Raw genomic sequence first — 27,749 nt, 5'->3', positions numbered from 1 at the left:
TGGCATGATTCTGAACAATTTGTGAAGTGTAAAAAAAATTAATAATAATCCTCATAAAGCCCACACTATTTTCTCTAGATCCTGTGATCATTTTTCTTCAAAAGGAACAGATACTTTTTTCAACTGGGCTAGCAGAGAAGGAAACAAATCTCAGTATACTAGGTGGCTCTGCAGTTAATGTTATTTACAGTCATTCAAAGTGAATTGACTTATTGGTCTTCAATGCTTGGATTCAGTTTATAGACAAAGAATTCAAATACCATGACAGATCAGAATTTAAATGTTGATAATTCTGACAAAGCAAAAGTAAATGATTAAGTAGGAAAAGAAAAGGGTGACATGCAGGAGAGAGAATACTACCATTGAAGATATCAGGGCTCATCTAGGATGGTATAACTCTGCTTATACTGAAGAAGAAAAAGAAATAATGCAAAAATTTGGAATGCAGAGAGGAAGTGGGAGTATTATAATTCTGCTGAATCCTCTTTCTTCACAGCAGAGAATCAATAATCAATATCTGATTTTTATCAAGAAATTTTTTAAAAAGCAAGACTATAGTCAAAGTTATGGTTTTTCCAATAGTCATGTACAGATGTGAGAGTTGGACCATAAAGAAGGCTGAGTGCTGAAGAATTGATGCTTTCAAATTGTGGTGATGGGGAAGAGTCTTGAGAGTCCCTCAGAGAGTAGGGAGATCAAAACAGACAATACTAAAGGAAATACTCATTGAAAAGACTTTTATGCTGAAGATAAAGCTCTAATACTTTGGTCACCTGGTGAGAAGAGCTGACTCACTGGAAAAGACCCTGATGCTGGCAAAGATTGAGGGCAAGAGGAGAAGGGGGCAGCAGAGGATGAGATGGTTGAATGGCACCACCGACTCAATGAACATGAGTCTGAGCAAAGTCTGGGAGATAGTGAAGGACAGGGAAGCTTGGTGTGCTGAAGTTCATGGGGTCGCAAAGAGTTGGACATGACTTAAGTGACTGAACAAGAACAACAATCATAATATTTAGAATAAGGGAGGTAACTACCATAAAACTACAGAAATATCAGAAGTGGATCTTTCTAGGGCATGAGAACTGGGGGATGGGGGTGAGTGGGTTTTTGATCATAAACCCTCAGCTACTATATTGTTAACCAGTTATATTATATATTCTTAATATGGTAAAAATAAAAAGATAAATCCTTGAAACAGGGTGAAAACAAGATGAGAAGTCAAAGAGGTAGAAAACTTGACACTTGGCTGTAGTGGACTTTTAATTCTTGAATTCAATGGTACTTACCCATTATCTTCTATGGTTTTATTCCTCTTCTCTTTTACCTTATCACCATTTCTCTTTTCTCTCTCTGTAATTTCTCCCTGATACACCTTGTCTCCAATAAGCCTGAAACACAAGAGACAGCTGTGTTGACTTAAGAGAACGAACTTATGGATGTCGGGGGGAAGGATGGGAGGAGGAATAGTTGAGTTTGGAGGGGACATGTACATGCTGCTGTATTTAAACTGGAGAACCAACAAGGACCTAGTGTATAGCACAGCGGACTCTGCTCAATGTTATGTCGCAGCCTGGAAGGGAGGAGAGTTTGGGGGAGAATGGATACTTGTATATGTATGGCTGAGTCCCTTCACTGTTCTCCTGAAACTATCACAGCATTGTTTATCCGCTATACCGCAATACAAAGTAAAATCTTTAATTGAAAAGAAAAAAAGAGAGACAGCTGTGCTGCCAGCTTGCCAAGACAAACTCAAGCATGGAGCTCATAACCATGACAACCCTAGAAAATATTTTTGTTTGCCTCCTGGATATGCACTGAGAATGCATTCCAGACTAGGGCACTACCCTTGCATCACTCATTTCGTTCTAGGGCAAATTTCAACAGGTCCATGTGTTAAGAGCCAACCCATGGTGTCTCTGATTCTCCAGGAGGGACACAGAAGACCTGCTCAAACAAACTTCCAAGAAGATGCACCAACTAGAATCCTGCCCAGACCTAAAATTAAACCCACACACCTATTTTGCATCTCTTTACCTCTTAGTTCAGGTGAAGAGAAGAAATACATGGTATCTAGTTATCAAAGGTTTATCATGCTGGCTGGTCCTTCAGATGTCAGCTTCAAAACTGACTCCTCTGAGCCACCTCTCCAACTCCCCGACCTAAAAGAGCCCCCTCAATCCTACCTGTCATCTCTATAGCACTCACTACTGTCTGAAGGCAATCTCATTATTCATCTGTTTGCTTATTTGTTTCTCCCCAGAGGAATTTCTAGAGCAGAACAACACTCATCTTTTTCAAAGAAGTAGACCAATCACCCAAGTGTGCCTGGCCCGGGGTGGGGAGACATTTGTTGGAGAGAAAGAAAGAGGAAATGAAGGGGACGAAAGAAGAGATAATAAAAAGGAGGCAGGGGGAAATGGGGATGGAAAGAAGAAGGCAGAGTGGAGGGAATCAACCTTCTTTCCCATGGACAGTCCTTTGGGTTGAGAATTTATATATTCTCAGGGTCAAAGGCTGTGGTCCTCACAGCATCTCAGGCTCCCCCTGACCACTCTACAGAGAAATCTTCATTCCAGGGTTCACCTACGCAGTGAAGTTAGTGATGAAAGCTGCAGCTGGAATCTGCATCTGAAACGTGACTTCCTGGTCCTCAGAGCCTCTGTTGAGCATCCTACAGGCAACTGTGGTGAAGGCATAACGGGAGATGATGGTAGACTTCACTGAAAACTCCGTCATCAAGGGTTTCGTTTTCTGTTGGAATCAAAACACACAGTATGCTGTGCACTTGAAAGAATCACAACACTGTAAATCAGCTATACTTCAATTTTTAAAAAACACAGTATTTTCCACACACATAGCCCACAAAAGCATGATTCAACCATTTGGGGGTAGGGATGGTCTTTTTTTTCTGTAAGAGAAAATCATCTTCAATTTGGGAGTCCTTGAACTTGTGATTGATTTCTTTCTTTGTCTTGTCCTGAGTTCCTGTGATTTCCCCCTTCACTTGTAAGAAAACCACAGCTGAACAAGCACACGACAGAGAAACAACCTGCTTAGCCCAGCTTTAAGAAATGAACCCAGTAGGACGGATAAATTAGAGACTGGGATTAACATATACATGAAAATGAAAGTGAAAGTTGCTCAGCCATGTCCGACTCTGCGAACCCATGAACTATACAGTCCATGGAACTCTCCAGGCCAGCATACCAAAGTGGGCAGCCTTTCCCTTCTCCAGGGGGACCTTCCCAACCCAGGGATTGGATCCAGGTCTCCCGCATTGCAGGCGGATTCTTTACCAGCTGAGCCACCAGGGAAACCCAACATATACACACTACTATGTATAAAATAGGGATTCCCAGGTGGCACTAGTGGTAAGGAACCTGCCGGCCGACGCAGGAGACCTGGGTTCGATCCTGGGGTCGGGAAGATTTTCTCGGAGGAGGGCATGCAACCCACTCCAGTATTTTTGCCTAGAGAATCCCATGGACAGAGGAGCCTGAAGGGCTACAGTCCATGGGGTCACAAAGAGTCAGACACGACTGAGTGCCTTAGCACACACACACATGTGTAAAACAGATAATCAACAAGGACCTACCGTAGAGTACAGGGAACTCTACTCAATACTCTCTAATAATCTATATGGGAAAAGAATCTGAGAAAGAATGGATATATGCATGTATGTAACTGAATCACTTTGCTGTATACCTGTAACTAACACAACATGGTAAATCTACTTCAAAAAACGCTTTTTTAACTGTAAAAAAAAAAAAAAAAAAACAGACACATGCAAGTTTTCCAATTTAACAGAGTTAACTTTGCTTAAAGAATTTAATACATTATTGGGATTTTATAAATATGTGAAGCACATAACACTTTTATAAATTTTTAGATCACATTTCTAGGATCACTGAATTGATCACAAGATCACAGCATGCCTAAAGAAATTCTCATACTTCCAAATTAATTTCAATATCCACTTAGAGAAATGATACTGTGGGGTTTTTCCGTTCAGATGACAATCCCACTATTATACAATGAAATCAACACTGAGCTCAAGAAAGTATTTGGGGAATTGGAACCCCCAAAAAGGAAAGTGTATGCTAATTACATTTATCCCTAAAGCTTCTGATAAAGGGCAGTGGCTAGAAAGTGCAAATTTAAAGGCTGGTTAAAATTATTCACTGATCTCTGTGCATCCATAATACGTGTATATGCTTCTATCTCTTTGTATTATAATTTCAGCAAAGTGTCTTCATCACAAGCATTGAGCCAAGCCAGAGTAGGGGCGGGGTTGAAGGCAGAGTTTTGGAGACTATTCATCCGGTGGCTGAACTTAAAGTAGAAAAAAAAAATTAACCGCATTTGAAAGATTTTCACCTAAAAAGAAAAGAAGTTCTCTCATTTGGTCTGAGAAGGAATTATTTCAAAACAATGGTTCTCAAGATATGGTCCACAGATCAGCAACAACAGTATTACCCAGAAACTTTTGTTAAAAATGCAGAAACTTTAACACATATATGTGGAATCTATAAAAATGGTACTGATGACCTATCTGCAGGGCAGGAATGGAGACGCAGACACAGAGAAGGGACTTGTGGACACAGTGGGTAAAGGGGAAGGTGGGATGAACTGAGAGATTAGCATTGACCTATATACTGTACTGGGCTTCCCTGGTGGCTCAGCTGTAAAGAATCTGCCTGCCAATGCAGGAGACCCAGGAGAAGCAAGTTTGATCCCTGGGTTGGGAAGATCCCTTGGAGGAGGAAATGGCAGTCAACTCCAGTATTCTTGCCTGGAGAATCCCCATGGACAGAAGAGCCCAGTGGGCTACAGTCCACAGGGTCCCAAAGAGTCGGACACGACTGAAGCGACTTAGCCTGCACATTTACACTACCACGCGTGAAACAGACAGCTAGTGGGAGCTGCTGAATAGCACACGATGCTCAGCTTGGTGCTCTGTGATGAGAAGAGGGGTGGGCCGGGAGGGTCGGAGGGAGTCTCAAGAGGGAGGGGATATATGTATACATACAGCTGATTCACGTTCTTGTACAGCAGAAACTAACACTGTAAAGCAATTATCCTCTGATTAAAATATAAAAAATTTTAGAAGAAGAAATGTAGTTTCTCGGACTCCACCCCAAACTCACAGAGCAAGAATCTCAGGGGCCAGGCCAGCAATCTATGTTTTAACATGCCCTCTAAGGGACTCTGATGTTTGAGAAACACTTTTTAAAATTAATATTGCTAGATGACACTTCATGTATTTCTGCTATAGTTTTATAATATCTCTAAATTGAGAGGGCTTCCCAGGTGGCTCGGTAGTAAAGAAACTGCCTGTCAAGAATGAGACACGGGTTCAACCACTGGGTCGAGAAGATCCCCTGGAGAAGGAAATGGCAACCCACTCCAGTAGTCTTGCCTGGGAAATCCCGTGGACGGAGGAGCCTGGTGGGCTATAGTCCATGGGGTTGCAAAGAGTTGGACACGACCTAGCAACTAAACAACAATATAAATTGAGAGGGCTTGAATAAATCACCAAAATTACATCTTCTTTTGAGATCCAAGAATATAAAGCAAAGCCAAAAGTAAGGAATAAAGCTTTGGATTTTAAGAAATTATTCCTGAAATCAGGAATAACTGATGACAAAATATTCTTTATGTACATCTGGTCTCTTTAGGACAAAATCTGCTGCATGACGCCACGGTGTCTGGAGAGAAATTAATACAACAGTAAAAACTGCACACCCTCTTCGTCTCTTTAGATGTTTGAGTTTACAACCCTGCTTTAGTTGGGAGTTGCCCTTGAGCTGCATTTAGATATTGGGTTAATTATTCCAAACTCTACGCTCTGTCTCATCATGACACATTTTACTGGTTTTGTTTTGGGAACTAGACTTCTGCATATTAGAAACACCCCTGAAATGAAGAAGTTATAGTGTAAGCTGCAAAGACAAATATGAAGAAAAAAAGAAGAAACTCAAGTCCAATCCCATCGCTTAACCAACGTAAGATCAGGATAGGGTACTTGCCTCCAGTCACACAGGGGGAGCTAAGAAATCCAGAGTAAAAAGAAATGAGCTATCAAGCCATAAAAAGACACAGAAGAACCATAAATGCACATTCCTAAATGAGAGAAGTCCATATGAAAAGGCTACGTACTGTATGACTCCAACCCTATAACGTTCTGGAGACGGCAAAAGTACAACTATCGCAGGGAGGGGCAGTCTGTGAACACTCGAGCCCAGGATTTCTAGGGCAGTGAAGATACTCAGTTTTGTTGTTGTTGTTCAGTTGCTACGTCATGTCCCAACTCTTTGTGACCCCGTGGATTAGAGCCCACCAGTCTCCTCTGTCCTTGGAACTCTCCAGGCAAGAATACTGGAATGGGGAGCCACTCCCTTCTCCAGGGAATCTTCCCAAGCCAGGGATCGAACCCTGGTCTCCTTCATTGCAGGTGGATTCTTTACCATCTGAGCCACCAGGGAATCTCAAATTCATGTCCATTGAGTCAGTGATGCTATATAACCATCTCATTCTCTACGGCCCCCTTCTCCTCTGATATGATAATGATGGATGCATGCTAAGTCGTTTAAGTTGTGTCCGACTCTGTTCGACCCTATGGACTGTAGACCACCAGTCTCCTCTGTCCATGGGATACTCCAGGCAAGAATACCAGAGAAGGTTGCCGTGCCCTCCTCCAGGGGATCTTCCCAACCCAGGGATCGAACCTACATCTCCCTCGTCTCCTGCATTGGCAGGTGGGTTCTTTACCACTAGGGCCACTTGGGAAGCTCCAATAATGATGGATATATGTCATTGAACACTTGCTCAATCCCATAGAATGTACACCACCAAGAGTGAACCCTGAGGTAAACTATAAACTTTGAGTGATTATGATGGGCCAATACAGGTTCATCTTGGTTAAAAATGTCCCATTCTAGAGAATGATGTTGACGATAGCAGAGGTGATGCCTGTGTCAGGGTAGGAGTATATAGGAAATCTGCACTTTTCTCTCAACTTTGGTTTAAACCTGAAACTGCTCTAAAAAATAAAGTCAAAGTCTTAACGATACTTAAACAAACCCCAGTGTAAGAATCGGGAGTCCCTAACTTCCAATCCTGCCTCTTCTGTTAAAGGATTGCAGAAGCTGGCCGCTCAAGGCTTTCACAGCGGTCACTGTTAGACAGCCAGTAAAATACAAAACTGCCAAAACATCGTAAATACAACGCTGATTTAAAAGTTACCTGTGAACCTCAGAGTTATCATCTCATCAGATCATGAGCACTCCAGACAGGGCAGGGACCTGAATGCCTTCTGCACTGGTGTCATCTTCTGACATTCCCCCCCACCCATTTTTTTCTTATCAATTTATCACTTCTTTACACAAAAGTTGAGTACTAGCATAGAAAAAAACCTTGTTAAGTTTACGTCTTTGATAAGCAGAGGACAGTTCTAGCATTCCGAACAAAGCTGAGCTTCTTTTGTAGAGGGTCTCTGCCCTGTACTGTTTCTGATGTAATGAAAGATCGGCTACACTCGGTACCCTTGAGACTTATCTTTGATGTCACACTGATTTGTTCTCATTTATGAGATAATGATCAGTTAGAATTTCACTGCGACTAAAATGTGACAAAGCACAGTTCATGGCTCATGGCCCCAAGAGATGAGCTGAAAAAAGTTTCAAGAAACTATTTTAGTGTTTCTGCGCCTGCCTTGTTACTGGTTTCCCACAGGAGGCTGTGTTATTGACACGAATACCCCTTGTCTGGCCGTGATGGCACTGTCTGCTGAAAATCCATTAACATCAATTATGCACTCCTGTATCCCATCCCCGAAAGCTTTCCCTGCCCCTCTTGGACTGCAAACACGTGGAAAAGAGGGCTCGTGACCTTTTTCTTTTTTTTTTTTTTCATGCACAGCTCTCAGCATGGAGTCAAAATCAAAACCAATTACAAAACTGAATTTTCTGAATCTCGAACAATTAAAGAAAAATATATATCCCCCCAACAGGAAATGGTAAGAAGTAGTATTTAGTTAAGTGCAACTCTACATTCTAGGATGGATCGGGAAGAAATATTAACATGCAATCTGTTCTCTCAAGGCGCGGGGGGAAGAAAGCGCAAAAAAATAGGAAGAAACACAGGAAGATACAAGGAGGCATATGTATTTATTTATTGGCTAGAAGACTTTCCACAGTCCAGAAGGAAGAGAAAAACGGTGAAGACCGTAGGAGTAAGAAAAAGCTTTTTAAAGAGATATAGAATTTGTATGGAGTGAAAGAGAACAAAAAGAAATTCTAGAAATGTAAAAGACGTAGAAACAAGAATAAAGCAGAGCCCATTCCTGGCATAAGAATAGAGCAGTTTAGTTAGAGAGGAGGGCGTGTGGGGTGAAGAATATTGGCCAGGTACATAAAATTGTGAGGGGGTGAACCACCCCAAAGACAAGCACAGAACCTGGAATGGCAGAGGTTTACAAAAATGTGTCGTAGAAGAAAGGATATAAAACAGTGGCCTCAACCTCTGCCAAAGCACAGTGCTTAAAAATCCAACATGCTTTCCATATTTGTATTCGACTCAGTATTTTGTTTAGGGATGTGGGCAGAAACCAAGCCTTCCTGTGACATAATTATTTCTTCATTATTTTTTCCTACAAAAGCTAAACAGATGGAAAAGTGTTTTGAGGCAGGGAGGGTCTTAATTAGTCAGGGATCAGAGGTTTCCGTGTGACTCATGTGAGCCGTTTAAGATCAAGCCACACAGAAGACATCCCAAATCACCCACGATGCCATTGAAAAGGTGACCGGGAGTGTCTGCCACGGGCAGTGCCAGAAGCCAGGCCGCTTCCCAAGAGGATAATCCTCCTGCTGTTTTATTCTGGGCTAACAATTCTTCCTCAACCACTAGAATAAATCATCTCAGAGGTGGAAGAGAACCTCAGAAACCACCTCATCCGCTCCCCTCACTTGATGGAGCTTGGCAGTTGGCTGGTTCCAAGTCCAGAGAGGAAACTGAAGTTGCTCAGCCGTTTTTGACTCTTTTCGACCCTGTGGACTGTAGCCTGCCAGGCTCCTCTGTCCATGGAATTCTCCAGGCAAGAATACTGGAGTGGGTTGCCATTTCCTTCTCCAGGGGATCTTCCCAGCCCAGGGATTGAATCTGGGTCTCCCGCATTACAGGCAGACTCTTTACCATCTGAGCCACCAGGGAATCCCCAAGTCCAGAGATCTTAACTATTAATAAACCTCAATGCTGCTGCTTCTTTTTTTTTAATGCTTCTTCTTATCTAGAAAAAGTTCATGCTGCTATTACATGAAGCAGAAGACCTCCCGACACAGCACCTCCCTGAGGACTGTATTTACCACCTTGGGGAAATAATTTCCCCTCTGTAGACAGAGGATGTCATCAGCTCTGAATTGCCTATTTGCAGTAATACATTCTATGGCGTGATATTTCATTTTATTTAGAGATGAAACACAACAGGCAATTATCACCTTTGTTCAGAAAAAAAAAAAATTCTATAATCTCTTAAGATAAACCATGATGGAACTCCTTTGGCGGTCTGGTGGTTAAGACTCGGACCTTCCGGTGCAGGGGACGAGGTTTCAGTCCCTGATCGGGGACTAAGATTCTGCATGCCCACGTGAGTCGTTTAAAAACATAAACGACTCACTCATGTTTTTGTGGCCAAAAAATAAAAAAAAAAAATTTTAAAGATGAACCAAGATGGCCAGTGTTGGGAGTAGGGAGACAGATACATACATTACTAGCTCTCAGCGAAGTAAAAGTGCCAGAACCATGCTACCTGCTCAATTGACTGTATTTTCTTCTTTTCTATATCCCTTTTTTTTAACACCAAGAAAAATAGTAATGTTTTAATACTTAGAAATACTACAGAAAAATTAAATTACTGAAAACTGGGATTGTAGTCAGCACACAAATATTAGTATATAGGTCACTTTTATAGATTATAAAGTGCTTGTTACTACATTTTATTAGCTGTGTATACTGACATAGTTGCTGTTGTTGTTTAGCCACTAAGTTGTGTTTGACTCTTTGTGACCCCGTGGACTATAGCCCACTAGGCTCCTCTGTCCATGGGATTCTCCAGGCAAGAATACTGGAGTGGGTTGCCATCTCCTTCTCCAAGGGAGCTTGTTGGCCCAGGGATCAAATCCACATCGCCTGCATTGCAGGCAGATTCTTACCACTTGGCCATCAGGGAAGCCCTATATTGACATTACCTTCTAAAGAAAAAAAGTGAATGTTTAGGCTGAGTGTAATTTTAAAGATTAATAAGACAAGGACTTCCCTGGTGGTCCAGTGGTTAAGAATTCGCCTTTCAACGCAGGGGATGTGGGTTCAATCCCTGGTCAGGGAACTAAGATCCCACATGCCTAGGGGCAACTGAGCCTGTGCACTGCAATGAAAAATCCCAGGTGCCAACACAGCCAAATAAATAAATATTTTTTAAAAAACTTAATACAATAGAAGAGGTAGGGGTTTCTGCTGAGTATGTTATGAGTTATGCTGGTGGCAGTAGGGGTGGGGTGGGTCTGTTATATGTCCTTTCCATTTGTCTTCTGGGGTAGCAGTAGGGATTGTGTGCCTGATTCACAGGACATCAATTTTACGTTGTTATAGTATTTTCTATATTCCTAATGCTCCGGCATTTGGGGATTTGATCTTGGAGAGGTTACTCCGCCCCTCCCAGGGTCAGCTGATTCCTGGAGATAGCAAACGTTGCCCTGTGAGCACAGCTTCAAGATACAACCAATCAGTAACAGCACCACCCCCATCCCAGCCACCTACTTTGCCAAGCCCTTGCACACCAGCCGATATTCCTCCTGCGCCAAATCACCCCATGGCCAGATGCTGTAGCCCAGAGATTGCCAAAATTATTTCAGCTACCCAGTCCTACAGTCCATGGGGTCACAAAGAGTTGGACACAATGAGTGACTAAACCAGCACCCAGTCCTACGGTTACTCGGCACCCCTAACCTGACTCATCAATTCCTTCCTGCAAAAACCCCAATAAAGGCTCCTGGCCATGCTCTCCCCTCTGACCCTGCTGCCCCGAGAGACCTGGTGCTTCTCCACGTGGCCCTGCATGCCACTCGTCCCTGGGGACCTGTGAATGTAAACCTCCTCCTTCCTGATGGTCATTTCTGTATCTGCGTGTCTCACCACATCCGCTCAAAACAAATCTTTGCTGCAAATTTTAGAATCTCTGCTACAAAGGGGATGCCAAGACATGAATCTGCCATTGGGAGGTTAAAGTATGACAGCGAATTATTCTAGGAAAACCAGGCCAGTAGTTGCGAAGCACCAAGGAGACTCCAACAAAAAGATACTCCTGCTTTTCAAAAGGTAAACACTGTTGGTATCTGTGATAGCAGAGCGCTTCCTTAAAAGGGTATCTAATTAATTCAGAATAAAATCAAAGCATGTCCCAGGGTGGGGGGGGTGGGGGGGCGGGTCCATGAGCTGGCAGTGATAGGACATTCCCAGCTGTTGCCACCACATCCTCTTCATTAATCAGAGTAGAGAACGTTCAGATTAGTGTGGCACAGCTAGAACGTGAAATACAAGGGAACTTTGGGTAAACTAAGGCTACAGAGCCAGGCAGGAGCCAGATCACGGAGCGGGGGTTGGGTGGGGGGTGGGCTTAGACGTCTTTATAGTTAATCCTACACATGATACAAAGTCACTGATTTTTTTGCTTTCATTTTAGTCACTAAGTCATGTCCAACTGTTTTGCGACCCTATGGCCTATAGCCTGCCAGGTTCCTCTGTCCGTGGAATTTTCCAGGCAGGAATACTGGAGTGGGTTGCCATTTCCTCTTCCAGGGGATGTTCCTGACCCAGGGGATCAAACCCAAGTTCCCTGCATTGGCAGGCGGCTTCTTTACCCCTGAGCCGCCAGGGAAGCCACAAAGCCACTGAAGACGTTTGTAAAAGAGAGTGATGCACCAGACCCATGCTGGAAAGATCATTCTGGTACTGTCTGGATGGGTAAATGAAGTCAACATTAACAAACTTATATGATACTTGTTAAAGAGAGGCTTTCAACATTCCTAGATTTCTAGAGAAAAATCTGAGAGATTATATGAAAGTCAAAGGGTCAAGAAAATCTTTGTAACTACGAATGAAAATAAGAAAAGATAAACTTATTACTCAGGAACTTAAAGCCTTTATAACAACAAATATTTCATAAACAAAGTTAATAGACAAATGACAGATTTAGGGAAGAACTCTTCCAATTCAGAATACAGAGTATCCAAACACACGGAGATCGCCCACATACTGACAAGTGCGTGCGTGCATGCCAAGTCATTTCAGTCATGTCCGACTCTGCGACTCTATAGACTGTAGCCTGCTAGGCTCCTTCCTCTGTCCACAGGATTTCTCAGGCAAGAATATTGGAATGGGTTGCCATGCCCTCCTCCAGGGAATCTTCCCGACCCGGGATCAAACCTATTTCTCTTTGTCTCCTGCCTTGGCAGATGGGTTCTTTACCCCTAACGCCACTTGGGAAGCCCATACTGACAATCAGGACATAAAAATCACAAAAGAGGGCTTCTCTGGTGGGTTAGCCATAAAGAATCTGCCTACCAATGCAGGATACACGGGTTCTACTCCTGGGCATGAAGATCCCTTGGAGAAGGAAATGGCAACCCATTCCAGTATTCTTACCTAGGAAATCCCATGGGCAGAGGAGCCTGGTGGGCTACAGTGCAGGCAGTTGCAAAGAATCGGATGTGACTTAGGGACTAAGCAATAAGAAAAATTTGAAAAGAAATCACAGTAGAAAAATGGCTGCAGGACCTGAAAAACAATTCATGGAAGAACGACTCTGTATGGAGAAAAATCCAAACTCATACGTCAGGGGAGTACACGCTGAAGGACTGATATCACTTTGTATTTCAGAGACTGACAAATCAAAGAGAGTAATTCTATTGTTGCTGGCGGAAATGTGCATGTTCATCATTGCTGATAGAAATGGAATTAAGACAGAAAGTACTAGGAGTATTCAAAAACTAGTCTGACTACATCTACCAAATTTTTTAAAATGTATGTACATTTTGATCCAGCAACCCTCCTATTGAAAATCTTGGCCACAGAATTAAAAGCATCTACTTACGACAAAAAGCAAAAAGGTTCTTGCAGCAGCATTTACAGAGGCCAAAAAAATTGAAACCATACTGAAAGCTCGAGAGTAGAATGCTTGATAAGCTATGGTGTGCCAACAACATGGTATATTTTTCATCATTAGAAGAAGGGACAGATCTAGGCCAGCTGAGGCAGTGCTGAGTGAGAATAAGAAGAAACAAATGCATTCAGGTGAGAAGGCAGTTGGGTGTATTAGTGATGAGCACAAACTCAGAAGCCAGGCTGTTGGGACTCAAAACTCATGTTCGATCACCTCTTATGGAAAGTGTAATCCTGGATAAGTGAGTCTGTTTTCTTGTCTGTAAAATGTGTCTGTATTTGGCTGAGCTAGGACATAAGAGATACTCAGGACAACACCTGGCCTGTGGTCAGCATGCAGGGAACAGCAGCTGTATTTACACGGTCTGATAGCAAATATGAAAAATCTCAAAATATATACAAGGGTCCCCATCTTCCTCTGCTGTTTTTTTTTTCTCAGTGGTACTTATCTTCTCCATTCCTAACACATTTAACCATTTATTTATAGACTTTGCCTATCTCTGCCCTCTTTAGAATTCAAGCTCTATGAAAGATAGTGTCTTTTGCCTGTTTGTCCATTGCTGGATTCCCAATGCCTTGAACAGTGCTGGGCAGACAGTGAGGACTCAACAAAATCCTTGAATGAATGAATATGTGCATCTATGTCTTTCTTGGAGCAAGGGCTCCTCCCTGTTTTATGAATTTTTACTGAAGAATTGATGCTTTTGAACTGTGGTGTTGGAGAAGACTCTTGAGACTCCCTTGGACTGCAAGGAGATCTGACCAGTCAATCCTAAAGGAAATCAGTCCTGAATATTCATTGGAAGAACTGATGCTGAAGCTCTAATACTTTGGCCACCTGATGTAAAGACCTGACTCATTTGAAAAGATCCTGATGCTAGGAAAGATTGAAGGCAGGAGGAGAAGGGGACGACAGAGGATGAGATGGTTGGATGGCATCACCAACTTGATGGACATGAGTTTGAGCAAGTTCCGGGAGTTGGTGATGGACAGGGAAGCCTGGCGTGCTGTAGTCCATGGGGTTGCAGAGTCAGACGTGACTGAGCGACTGAGCTGAACGGAAGTATGGTTGATTCACAATGATGTGCTAGTTTCTGCTGTTATATACATACATATATCCACTCTTTTTTAGATGCTATTCCCATATAGGTCATTATAGAGTATTGAGTTCCCTGTGCTGTAAGGCAGCAGTCTCCAACCTTTTTGGCACCAGGAACCCGTTTCATGGCAGACAATTCTTCCATGGACCAGGAGGCTGAGGGATGGTTTCAGGATGATTCAAGTGCATTATATTTATTGTGCACTTTATTTCTATTATTATTGTATTGGCTCCACCTCAGATCATCAGACATTAGATCCTAGAGGTTGGCGACCCCCTCAGTATTCAGCACCCTTCTTGTGGTCAAACCAACCAGGTACCAGGTGTGTAGGTGTCGCCTGGCCCCCCATTTATGTTCACATATTGAAGGAGTCTTTGGGCCTAGAAAAGAAAACAACAGTCTCAAAGGCCCTTGCTGAATCATCTAACTTTGGAGAAAACAAAACCGAACTTTAGGTTCCGCCCTGAGGCTCCAAGCCAGTTGTATCTATCAGGGACTTATCACCCTCTGTCCAGAAACCTTCCACCTCCTACACCTGCCCAGAAGACTTATCACCCCTGCCCAACTACAAATGCCATCTCAACTAAAGAATACCCAAAACATCCCGCCTGACTAATGTTTTCCTTATCGCTTCCCCAAACCTCCCTATAAATATGGAGCCTCCCTGATCTCTCTGGGCGCTCAGCCTGGTTGTTAGGCTGACTGTTGCCCCTCCTTGCCTGAATAAAGGTAACCTACTTGCGTTGAGGTTGTCTCTCCTTCTTTTCTGCCTCAGCCCGAACTATACCTTACACATATGTCTGCCTATGATTATGTGAACATGCAGAGAAACAGAAAAAGACTGAGGGTAATAAATTTGGGGAGGCAGGATTGGGAGGATGGGGGTGGGCAGGGAAAAGGAAGCCATGCAGAAAATGATGAGAATACAAAGTCCCAGTCCAAATAAAGGTGGGAATGATTTTGACATTGATCATGAGCAATTCAGCAGGAATTCAGACACCAGCCAGGAGCAGGGAGTAAACAGCTTGGGCTTATGGCTTATCCCTGAGGGTGTGCAGAGGATTCCGTATCCTCAGAGCCTGAAGACGTGTCCCCACACTTGGATACATCACTGTACACACCGTGGGAAGGAAGGACTGAGGTCATTTCAAATAAACACTTAGAATCCTGAACGTCTTCCCAAGTTCCATCTGGGAGCCTGCATCATACACTGAGAGCCTGGCCCAACCTCCATCACACAAAGCTTCAGTCTACAAATGGGAGTACTCTGCTTTCACTGTTTATTTCCTAACACCATCTTTATTTCTTGTGTAAGAACATTATTAAAAAAAAGGAAAGGTTCACTTAGCTGTTAGCTTTTTTCTAAGAAGGTCTTTGAAAATTTCATGCTTTGTCCTTATACTTTTACCGGAATAATCAGGTCTCTTTTCAGAAAAACATCCACTTAAAGAAAAAGTTTATCAAAGAAAGGTTTATAAAAGCTACACTGGGGACTTCGTGGTGGTCAACTGGATAAGACTCCATGCTTCCAATGCAAGGGGTGAGGGTTCAATCCCTGGTCAGAGAACTAGGATCCCCCATGTTATGGAGCAAAAAAAAAAAAAAAAATGACAATATCATCATAATAAAGATTTTTTAAAAAGCTATGCTGTTTCACATTCAATTTCTTCTACATGCAACTGTAAGGTTTGGAGTAGCTGCGAGCATAGCTGTTACCTGGTTCCAAATCCACAGACTCGTGAGGGGTACAGACTTTTAAGAGAATTTATGTGAATATACATACCAGCCTTTGCAACAGCCTGACTTGTCTTGGGATCCTGAGTCCAACCTAGAAGGAAGAAAGAGATGTGAAATACAATTGTGAGGTCATTCTCATGTGAGTTAGTTAAACGAAGAGGGTTAAGGCCCATGAAGGCACACGAAGGATTATCTACCACCTGAGAAGCAGTTTTGACTTTGAACCAGGAAGCACCCAGAACAAGATTAGAATTCATGCTTCTCAGACCTGGCTGGCTGCTTAACCCACAATATCACACCACCTTCTCATCTGAGGGTTCTTACATCTGTTAGGGGAGCAGATGAAATGATCAGAACAGAGTTCACTAGAATATCTGTATTCAGGGACTTCCCTGGCCATCCGGTGGGCAAGACTTCACCTTCCAATGCAGGGAGCTGGGGTTCAATCCCGGGTCGGGGAGCTGGGTTCCATATGCCTTGCAGCCAAAAAAGCAAAATATAAATCAGAAACAATACTGTAACAAATTCAACAAAGGCCTGAAAAATGGTCCACATCAAAAGAAAAATCTTAAAAAAAAAAAAAAGTATTTGTATTTGGTTTCCATTTATTTTTGGCTTGAAAATCAACTCTTTGCTGTTGTGTCTGTTACAATGAGTAAACATGTCCGCTTGCCTCTGATGGGTTCATTCATTCCGCTCAAAACCCCAGGAAGTTCTGCAGGCAAAACTGAACTTGCCTTGAACTTTCTTACTGTGTTTTTTCTGGATGATTTGCTATACTTTCCCACAGGCAGAGGAGGGGCATGGGGAGGTGATAGCATCCTTAGTTTTAAAATTCATCTAATAATTAACCAGCCCCTCCGGACTCATGTAGAAGTCCTAGCTGGTTGCCAACCATTTCTCAAGATAAATCACTGTTTAAAGAACAGAAGTGTGGACTCCACTGCTGTGAGTAATAAGTCGGCGTTCCTGGAGGGCAGTATGACAATGTCGATCCAAACCTTGGAAAATATGCTTAGACTTTACACAAACCTTTTTAAACAGCTTCGTAAGGTATAACTTACAAACAATAAAAGTCGCTCTTTTAACGTGCACAATTCAATTTTTTAAAATATATTCACAGAGCTGGGCAAACGATCACCACAATCAATTTCGAACATTTTTATCCCCAAAGAAACCCTGCTTTACCTGTCATTTCCCAACCCCAGCCTTTCCCTGGTTCTAGGCACCGGTTAATCTACTTTGTCTCTATGTATTTAGTCATCCTGGGCATTTCGTATAAATGGAATCATACAATATGTGGTCATTTTTTATCGGCCCTTTCCACTTAGCATAATCTTGTAGATTTATTAGCACTTCATTCTTTTTTACGTCTGAATAATAGTCTATTGTGTGCATACATCACATTGTGTTTATCCACTTCCCAGTTGTCCGACTCTATGGTTATTTCCACCTTTTGGCTATTATTTATACTGTGGAACTTGCGTGGATATTCACATAGATGTCTGTGTTTTTATTTCCTTTATAAGTGGAATTCCTGGGTCATATCGTAAATTTAACTTTTGGGAAATAGATACACCAGTTTGCAAAGTAGCTAGCTGTAATATTTTATATTCCCACCAGTATGCAGGTCTTTTAATTTAGAAATCCTACTTTCAGAAAAGTTATCAATTGGGAGGGAGGGGAATATCAATACCAAAAAAAATGAAAGCATGAAAAGACTTCTTTGCAACTTTTAAAACAATTGTTGATCCTTGGAAAGAGCCTAACATATCCTTTAAAAGTGGTTTGGTTAAATGTATTATGATATAGTGATTAATCAGAATACAGCTATTACAAATAATGGTATGAACCTATATTTATTGACATCAAATGTTAGTTTTACCTGACTTCTGAGCTGTTCACTAAATATTTCTCTAGCTATCTGCTGGAAGGATTGCACTTCCTGGCCCTTGATGGGAAGACAGAGCCACATGACTGGTTCTGGCCAATAACTTATGAATGTAAGTGGCCTCTGTCACTTCTCCACCAAGGACTCGATGGAAGGTATGAGATTCTCCAGAACTGCCTTTTCTCACCTGCACAGTAAGTAGTAACATTTGAGAGGTTGCTGCTCCATCAAGCCTAAGGTCACACTTGCTCCACTGACACCCCAAGATGGACGTCATACAAGCAAGAAACAAACGTTTGTCTAATTTATGGTTGCCAGGGAGAAGGATGGAGATAAGGGATGGTTAGAGCCTTTGGGGTAGATATGTACACACTGCTGTATTTAAAATGGAGAACCAACAAGGACCTACTGTATAGCACAGGGGACTCTGCTCAATGTCATGTGGCAGCCTGGATGGGAGGGGGGTCTTGGGGAGGATGGATACCTGTATATGCGTGGCTGCGTCCCTTTGCTGTCCACCTGAAACTACTACAACATTGTTCATCGGCCATGCTGCTGCTGCTAAGTCGCTTCAGTCGTGTCTGACTCTGTGCGACCCCAGAGACGGCAGCCCACCAGGCTCCCCCGTCCCTGGGATTCTCCAGGCAAGAACACTGGAGTGGGTTGCCATTTCCTTCTCCAATGCATGAAAGTGAAAAGTCAAAGTGAAGTCACTCAGTCATGTCTGACTCTTCGAGATCCCATGGACTGCAGCCTACCAGGCTCCTCCGTCCATGGGATTTTCCAAGCAAGAGTACTGGAGTGGGGTGCCATTGCCTTCTCCGTAATCGGCTATACTCCAATACAAAACAAAAAGTTTTTAAAAAAAGAAATAAATGTTTGTCATTTACATCATTGCAGTTTGGGGGTTCTTACCCCAGTTCAGCCTGGCCTGGCCTCACTGATACAGTCAGACACACTTTGAATGATTAAATCAGGTAACAAAATGCTGTCATTAACGATCTCATTTTTTAAGTATAAGTGTCTGTATGTGTAGAATGCATCCAAATTTTAATGGCAATTACCTCTGGATGTCTGAATTTTTTTTCTTTAAACCCTTCTGTAGTACCTTAGTTTTGTATCACTTGCAAATAGAAAAAACAATAAAGCTATTTCCATTCTGTAAACTAAAAAACTGGTTTAATCATGATCCTCTTCTGATCCCTTCTGAAAATAGATATGTGCTACTGTAAATTACAATTGTAAGCCATCGTAGAGTCTCCTATGCTACAGAACGTGGAATAGGAAGAATTAGTAAACGATTTCAGTTGACATATGCTCTGACGCCAAATGAGAACCAGTCACTAGGAGGCCGCTGGCTTCTATTTCTAAAATGAGGTGGAATGATATGAATGGTCCAAAGGAAACCAGAATCAGTGTCCTGGGCAAGGTCTCCACCAGTTCTGCAGGTTCGTCTCAGGCCTCTCCCTTCCAAAAATTGTGGAATCGGCTGGGGACCACTTAAAATAACTAACCATGGTCAGAAGGGAAGCCTGGCCCTGCTCAGGTATTATGTTCTCTGGTTGATCTAAAGTATTCTCTTTGAAGTCTCCTCCTTTGAAGAATAGGTTTTCCAAGAAAATAAACAAGTATTCAGGAGAACAAGAGAAGTTGGTTTTTCATTTTTGAGGTGGCTATCTGATAGCTCAGGGGATCACCATGGCAACACTTGAGTCCAGATTTAGACACGGACCAAACCAGAATCAAAACTTCCTGGTACACAGAGACTCCTGGTGCCAGCTAGGATTAGAAGTGGAAATGACACTCATGTCATCTTCATTGTTTTTAGTTAGGAATTCCTGACCCCTTTTATTGTTTGAGAGCTTTCCTGTTCCCCTATAAGAACCTGGAAGTGGGGTTTAAGGACAGGTAACCGAATCCAGCTTAAAGTCAAGGAGTGTTCTGAATAATAAATAACCTCAGAGCATGGGCCCCAAATCACAGACTTATGAGATGGCTCAGATAAGACTTTCTACTTCTTTCAGGCTGAGCTTACTTCTCCAGCACCAGAACAGATGTCCAGACCACAGTATTTAATAACAAGTATCAGCCACAATCTTTGCCATGAAGGACCGACCATACTACCTAACTTCAAAGAAAATACACTCAGGGAAACTTACCAGATAAGGTAATTTTTATAAGTTACAAAGAAAATGGGGAAAAAAAGAAGAGTTCACTACACTCTCAAGTGACCACAAGAGGCTCTATGATGGAGAGATGGCTTGAAGTTGGTGTGTAGGATGTTGGTTGGAGTGGAATAAAGGGGGAAGACAAATTTAAAGAGAATCAGGTTCAACATGAGAACCATGCTGAGAAATCATTCATTATCTGCCTCTTCAACTCACATGGACCAAGCAGCATTTACTACCAGAACGTGCATGGGTGGCTGAAGACTGCCTTTGCACCAAGAATGTAGCAATAACCCCATCAGAGCTGGGGGGCTGGAATCCCCATCTATCCCACCATCAGACAGTCCAACCACAGGTGAAAAACAACTTAATGTTCATCATCTGGATAAAAGAGATGGTATTTTCCCCCCAGGATCAATCACAGGGTTGGATCAGGATCAGGAAGGAAGAGAAAGCATTCCAGAAAGTCCACAGATGGGGAAGAGCGTGGGAAGGGAGGAGAGGAGTGAGGGGTATTTGAAATACGAACAATACACACATTCCCTTTAGGGATGGGTGCTTTCATGACCTGGGTCCACTGAACAAGAGACAGAAAGGCCAGATTCAAGCCCTCATTCCTTCCGAGCTCTGCCACCAGCTCTGTCGCTCTAGGTTCCATCACAGAGCCAGGAGTGGCTGCATTGAGGCCAGTCTCAGCCACGCACCATCAAATGGCTGAAGACATGAGCTCCTAGCGGGCTGTGTGCCAGGAATTTATCTACCATTGGCCTGCATCTCCCGAGGACATTCTGAAGCCAAGACCAGGAACCTCAGCTGCCTCAGAGACCTGGCCAGGACCTGACACTGATCCCAGGGTAACAGGCTGGACAGCACGGGAGACACTACCCATCACCTGGGCTCAGGACAGATAGTCTTCAAAGAGCCCCATTCCGGGAATTCTCTATCACCGGCACAAAAGTTTTCTTTGGGAGAAATGGGGCTGCATGTTGTTCAGCTACGTGCCACGCGCCATGTGCGCTGCCCATAACCTCAGCAATGGAAGAAGAAACTTCATCTGGGGTTGGGTCGGGGGTTGGGTGGGCTGAAATTTCAAACAATTTCCAGGCATCCGGGATAACAATAACAAAACCCAAACCAACCAGCCTTAGGTGAATCACCCTGTTGCTTTCAATCTGTGAGAAACAAGGGACGTGGACCTGGCTTGTGGGAAGATAATGAAGAGGTCGGGGACTCTCCCAGCAGGAAAAAAAAAAAAAAGCTCAGGTCTCCATCCAATGGCTCCATCTTCCTAAACCGATCATCTGTTCCTTAGATACTGAAAGCTTCCAGGGGACTTCCCCGGTGGTCCAGGGGTTAAGACCTCCAATGCAGGAGGTGTGGGTTCAATCCCTGGTTGGGGAGCTGAGATCCCACGTGCCTCATTGCCAAAAAACCAAAACATAAAACAGAAGCAATATGGTAATAAAGTCAATAAAAACTTAAAAAGAGAAAGCTTGCAGGACTTCCAGCTGGACCTCTGACAGCATGTGGGCAGGGCTCCTTTACATTAGAGCACCCAGGACTTTGGGAGAGTGTGTGTTAGGAACACAAGGTCACACAGGACTCATTGCTCAGCTTTTAGGACTCCCCGCTCTTCTCCCCAGTCCCACCCCCAGAGAAACCAGACACGGCTAGTTCAGAAGTGAGCCAATCTCTGGAATCTCTCCCACAATATCCTTCTTCCCCATCCAGCCTTACAACTGCACTGAAACAATCACAGCCATGCACATAAAGGAGATATGATTGAGTGGTCTGGGGCTCACAAGATCTTGCCTTGACTTTATTTTTCAAAGAATTAAAAAAAAATTGTCTTGATTTTCTGTGTTTTTTCAAATGCAAAGCGGTAGATTACAAAAGTTAAAAGTGCAGAAATGCTCAGTTCAGGGACTTACAAACAGATCACCACAATGAATGTGTTACCCGAAGCAGAGGCTCAACACTATCTGTGTGCCAGGAGATAAAAGTTAAAGTCGTCCTTAAACAGACCACATCGAGTTGTAAATATGAAAGTGCTGCAGTCTTTGGAGGAGTCACTGAGAGCCGAGCTTGGCATTCAGGGCACTTGGGTTCTAATTCAGGCTCTGAAATATCCCCTTGGGCGCGTCACTCCCCCTGGGGGGATTTCCAAGGTTCTCCTGGAGAGGAAGCTTGCTGAGGCTTTCCTTGCAGTGGTAAAGATTCAACCAGGCTGTTCATAAATAATAAAAATGGCTCATGAAACCTGAGTGTTACTATATATATAAGTGCTTTACCTGACAGAGTGGGTTGATTATTTTTTATTTAGTAGTTTATTATTACTTAGAAGCTGATGAAAGGTAAGCGTCAGGATCCCTCACTTGCACAGTCCCTTAACAATGATGATACTGGGCTTCCTTAGTGGCTCAGTGGAGAAGGCAATGGCACCCCACTCCAGTACTCTTGCCTGGAAAATCCCATGGATGGAGGAGCCTGGTAGGCTGCAGTCCATGGGGTCGTGAAAAGTCAGACACGACTGAGCGACTTCACTTTGACTTCTCACTTTCATGCATTGGAGAAGGCAATGGCAACCCACTCCAGTGTTCTTGCCTGGAGAATCCCAGGGACGGGGGAGCCTGGTGGCCTGCTGTCTATGGAGTCACACAGAGTTGGACACGACTGATGCGACTTAGCAGCAGCGGCAGCAGTGGCTCATTAGCAAAGAATCTGCCTGCCAGTGCAGGAGACACGGGTTTGATCCCTGGTCTAGGAAAATCCCACGTGCCACAGGGCAACTAAGCCAGTTCGCTACTACTACTGAGCCTGTTCTCTGGAGCCCATGCTCTGCAGCAAGAGAAGCCACTGCAGTGAGAAGCCCTCACACCAAACTAGAGAAAAGCCTGAGCAGCAATGAAGACCCATAAATAAATAAATTACAAAAAAAAAAAGTCTGAGAAAAAACGATTCTAAAATTATGTTGCTTGTCAGAATGTGTCATTTGTTGTGATTTATCATTCTAAACAACTGTTCAAGGTCACTCAAAGCCGGTACACTGGGACAACCCTGAGGGACGGGATGGGGAGGGAGGTGGGAGGGGCATTCAGGATGGGGGACAGATGTACACCCATGGCTGCTTCATGTCAGTGGATGGCAAAACCACTACAATATTGTAAAGTAATTAGCCTCCAATTAAAATTAATTAATTAATTAAAAAATAAATAACTGTTCATTTTAGCACAGAATTTTGTCGAGAAGGCTTTGCCAATTATGTAAACTTGATTCCTCTCTCAAAAATTTAGATCCACCCCTGCCTATGAGGTAGGAACCATTAACAATGCTATCTTGCAGATGATGAAACAGACCCAGAGATGTTAAGTTACTTGCCCAAGTACACACAGCCAGTAGGCAGTGGGATCCAGATTTGAACCCAAGCAGCCTGGTTCCACTTGGAATGTTGTTAACTATATACTTTATTACTTCTTATAATTTTTACATAGAGCTCCTAGAAAACTCTCCGTAACACTCAATACCTGGTAGCTACTATTACTCTGTAAATTAAAAACTGTTTTTGCAATAATGGGAATGCAGCCCCATCCTTATTTAAATAAAGCATATCAATTTGAAAGAAGATGGATTTTATACAAGACATTTGCTTTTTTAAAAAAATGTAGCTAATTTTATTTTTAAAAATTATTTATGGTTGCGCTGGGTCTTCATTGCCGCACAAGCTTTTTTCTCTAGTTTCAGCAAGCAGGGGCGACTCTAGTTGCGGTACGCAGGCTTCTCATTGTGTTGGCTTCTCTGGTGGTAGAGCATGGGCTCTAGGGAGTGTGGGCTTCACTAGTTCCAGAACATGGGCTCAGTGGTTGTAACTTTCAGGCTGTAGAGCACACGCTCAACAGTTGTGGCCCAAAGCATGTGGGATCTTCCCGGATCAGGGGTGGAACCCTCATCTCCTGCACTGGCAGGTGGATTCTTTACCACTGAGTCACCAGGGAAGACCAAGACTTGCTTTTTAATATTAATTTCCTGAAAGATGCTCTCAAAGCTGTATCAGTCTCAATGTGGTCCATGCATTGCCCGCATCAGGACCATCGGGGTCCCATCCAAACCTAGTGGATGGACACTGATGGGAGTAAGGCTCAGGAATCTGAATCTTAAAGAGCCCCTGAGTGTCCTTCTGCAAGATGAAGTTTGAAAACCACTGCAGATAATGGGTTTATTACACTATGGGTAATACTGTTTATAGATGAGGCATGGGGGAAGAAGCATCTTGAATCTAGCATACATTAGTAATATTTTCAGTTAAAGATAAGTAATAGGAATTACAATACAGGCTAACAGGCAAATTCAGGTACATTAAAATTCACAAGTTCACTGACATCTAAAAATTGTTTGTGCTCAGTTGCTCAGTCATGTCTGACTCTGCGATCCCATGGACTGTAGCTCAACAGGCTCCTCTGTCCATGGGACTCTTCAGGCAAGAATACTGGAGTGGGTTGCCATTCCTACCATTTCTTACTCCAGGGGATCTTCCCAATTCAGGGATCGAACCCGAGTCTCCTGCATCTCCTACTTTGGCAGGCAGATTCTTTACCATCGAGCCACCTGAAAAGCTCTGACAGCTGTTCACCAAATACCACATGTGTAATTAAAATATGACAAATGCACCTGTCTATATGAAACACCAACAGAGTCAGGGATATAGAGAATAGACTGATGGTTGCCAAGGAGGAGGGGGTGGGAGAGGGTTGGATTGGGAGTTTGGGGTTAGCAGATGCGAACTATTAGCTATAGAATGTATACACAACGGGTCTTACTGCATAGCACAGGGATTGTATTCAATACCCCGTAACAAACCATAATGGAAAAGAATATGGAAGAAGAATATGGGATTTCCTTGGCAGTCCAGAGGTTAAGACTGTGTTGCCAATGCAGGCGGTGTGGGTTCGATCCCCTGGTTGTGGAGCTAGGATCCTTGTGGTGTGGCCAAAAGATTAAAAAAAAAAAAAAAAAGTAAAATACAAATAAGTCACAGTACAGTGACCCAATCAAATTAAAGAATGTACATATATATAACTGAATCACTTTGCTATACAGCAGAAACTAATACAACTACAACTGTATTGTAATTCAACTACAATTCAATAAAAACAAATTTTAAAAAATGGTTCACATATAATTTTGAAGGCCATAATGATTGAGACCACAGCATTAACTGCATTGCCAGGCACTGTTCAAAGCATATTAATTACTCTTCAAAATCCTTTAATTAAGTAATCTAGTCACCCCCATCCTCGAGATGGGTAAATAGAGGCTCGATGTGAATTAGGGCTTCCCAGGTGGCGTTAGTGATAAAGAAACTGCCTGACAATGCAGGAGACACAGGTTCGATCCCTGGTTTGGAGAGCATGGCAACTCACTCCACTATGCAAACCTGAAGAAGCCCATGGACTGAGAAGCCTGGTGGTTTACGAACCATAGGGTCGCAGAGTCAGACATGACCGAAGTGACTTAGCACTCACACAGATGTGAACTAACGCTCCAGTAAGCACAGAGACAGGGTTCGAACCCAGAAGTCTGGTTCTGGAGGCTGTGCTCTCAAGTCCTACATCTTATACACATAATTTTTTTTTTTAAGAGGATAGGGATAAGAAGGTAAAATCACAAATTTTCACAAAAACTTTTATATTCAGAGTTTTCTCCTGATTTAGTCATTTTCCAGAAGAATAAACGGTGCCTTGGGCTGACGACAGCATGAAATCACTAACATGGGCCAAACCAATGTTCTTATAAGCAGGAAAGTTCAGTGTTAAGCCTACTTGGACTTGTAGATGTCAGAGCTTTAATCCCTCCTCTTAGCTCATAAACAGAATCTTTGTTTCAGTGCTTCCCACATCTTCTCCCTCTGCCCCGTAAAAAGTTTTCGGATCTTTACCCTAGATTCCTTCCCTCAGCACTTCAGCTGCCCAAGCCTAACAGCGGGCTCCAACATCAAGTGCTGACCATCCCCAGCACTTTTGATGTATTACCTACCCAACCCTCATAACTCTGTTCTTTCCCACTTTGTACAAAATTGGAGACTGAAGCACTCAGGACTATGCTCAGCATTACAGAGCTGAAAAGCGCCTGAATCAGGAATTGAGCCCCGGTAGCCGGCATCAAGTCCCTGTCCTTAACCAAAACATCTGCCATTTCATATACCACAGTACACGAGGTCCTTTACACAAACTAGCAGCTGGATCCTGTAGTATGCTCAGGAGGAGGTGTGTGCCCTGCTGTAAGGGACAGGAAAAGAAGGCATAGAGAGGCACAGAGGAGCTTGTCCAGGCCACACAGCTGTAAAGGGCAAAGGAGAGACCAGCCTTGCTCTCTGTATGCCAAGCTTGCACATTCCTCCTCCACCACACAGCCTCCTGGAATTTTTATGGGTTATTCCTCATGGCAGTCCTACAAGAGAAGAATCGTTCCATTTTGTAGATAAGCACATCCTTAAGGCAGAGTTGACGTGAAAGTAACCATGGGATGTTTAGGCAGATTCTGTTTTCCAGATCTGCCTTCAAACCAAGGCGCTGGGAAAGGGGTCTTATCTCTTCTTCTCATCCTGCAAAAGCATGCTTTCAGCTAAACAATTTAAATACATGTGTGCAAACAGCACCAGAAGATGCAGAAATGCACCGTCTACGTTTATCAGGACAGAGCCCTTTCTCCCTATAAGGTCTATGCATTGATATTTGTGGGAACCTGTTCTATATTCTTTCAAGAGCCTTCCTATCCATCAGACATTGTATTGAGAGTTCATATTCGCAGGTTTCATTCACTTGTGAGGTTAAGCCATTTAAAAAATCCTGGCAGATACACAGAGTATTAACCAGGGGAACTGAGACCCTTTGGTTCTTCGTCCTCCGCCCATCATTTGGCCATCTTTAAGCTACTAAAGCAATAAGATATGAAAACTGTGTTCTCCCGGTTTTCAGATGAGAAAAGTGGAAGCTTCCACGAGTTTAGAACATTTCCTAGACGTGCTCTCTCTCTGGAACAACTGGAAACCAACAGCAACCTGCCAACACTCTACCCCACAGGCGCATCTGAAAGAACCTTGCAGTTAACTTAGGGTTCTGGTTCAGAAATGAACAAAACCAGCAGAAACCCGCGCAGGTAACAGGAGCCGAAGAGGTTTGGTTCCGCAGGACTTTAAAGTGCAGACACAATTCTGCAAGAAACTTCGTCATCCAGACTCTCTCCTCGAGGGAACAGTAGATGGGGAAGCTCCCAAGCTTCCCCAGGGACGGAGAGAAGAAGAGGGGACGATGTGCCAGGACATGGGGGTGATCCCACCCTCCCTCGCGTCCAGTAGCCTGTCCCGCAGCCACGCGCCCGAAGGCGGCGGTGGGAAGAGACTGAAGCCGGCGCCCGGGGCCCACCCGGGGCCCCCTAGAACTCCACTTACTTGATCCGATGTGTCCTCCCAGGTCCTCGCCTCTTCCAGCAACCCGGCGCAGAGCGGCAGCGCAAAGCACAGCCCGAGCAGCGGGAGCATGGTGAGGCTGGGCGGCTGCACCAAGACGCTGCGGGACGCGCGGTTACAGCGCGGGACTCAGGGCTGCGCTCCGAACTGCAGACGCGCGCGGCCCCGCCTCGCGCCCC

General features: G+C 43.5%; 1 protein-coding gene across 1 annotated transcript in view; it reads right to left on the bottom strand.

Annotated features, from left to right (window-relative positions):
- Window positions 1–27,749, bottom strand: part of ITIH5 (inter-alpha-trypsin inhibitor heavy chain 5) — an 84,335-nt gene extending 56,586 nt beyond the window's left edge. The window contains exons 1-4 of the mRNA XM_061435752.1: window positions 27,553–27,749; window positions 16,096–16,140; window positions 2,588–2,751; window positions 1,287–1,388 (exon numbers count right to left, since the gene is read on the bottom strand). Of these exons, the coding sequence (XP_061291736.1) occupies window positions 1,287–1,388; window positions 2,588–2,751; window positions 16,096–16,140; window positions 27,553–27,642 (401 nt within the window). The 5' untranslated portion in view covers window positions 27,643–27,749. The remainder of the gene's footprint in view (window positions 1–1,286; window positions 1,389–2,587; window positions 2,752–16,095; window positions 16,141–27,552) is intronic.

The sequence above is a fragment of the Bos javanicus genome, chromosome 13, assembly GCF_032452875.1.
Source record: "Bos javanicus breed banteng chromosome 13, ARS-OSU_banteng_1.0, whole genome shotgun sequence".
Taxonomy (NCBI): domain Eukaryota; kingdom Metazoa; phylum Chordata; class Mammalia; order Artiodactyla; family Bovidae; genus Bos; species Bos javanicus.
Note: the sequence above shows the minus strand (reverse complement) of the source record. Positions and strands in the feature narration are given on the sequence as shown.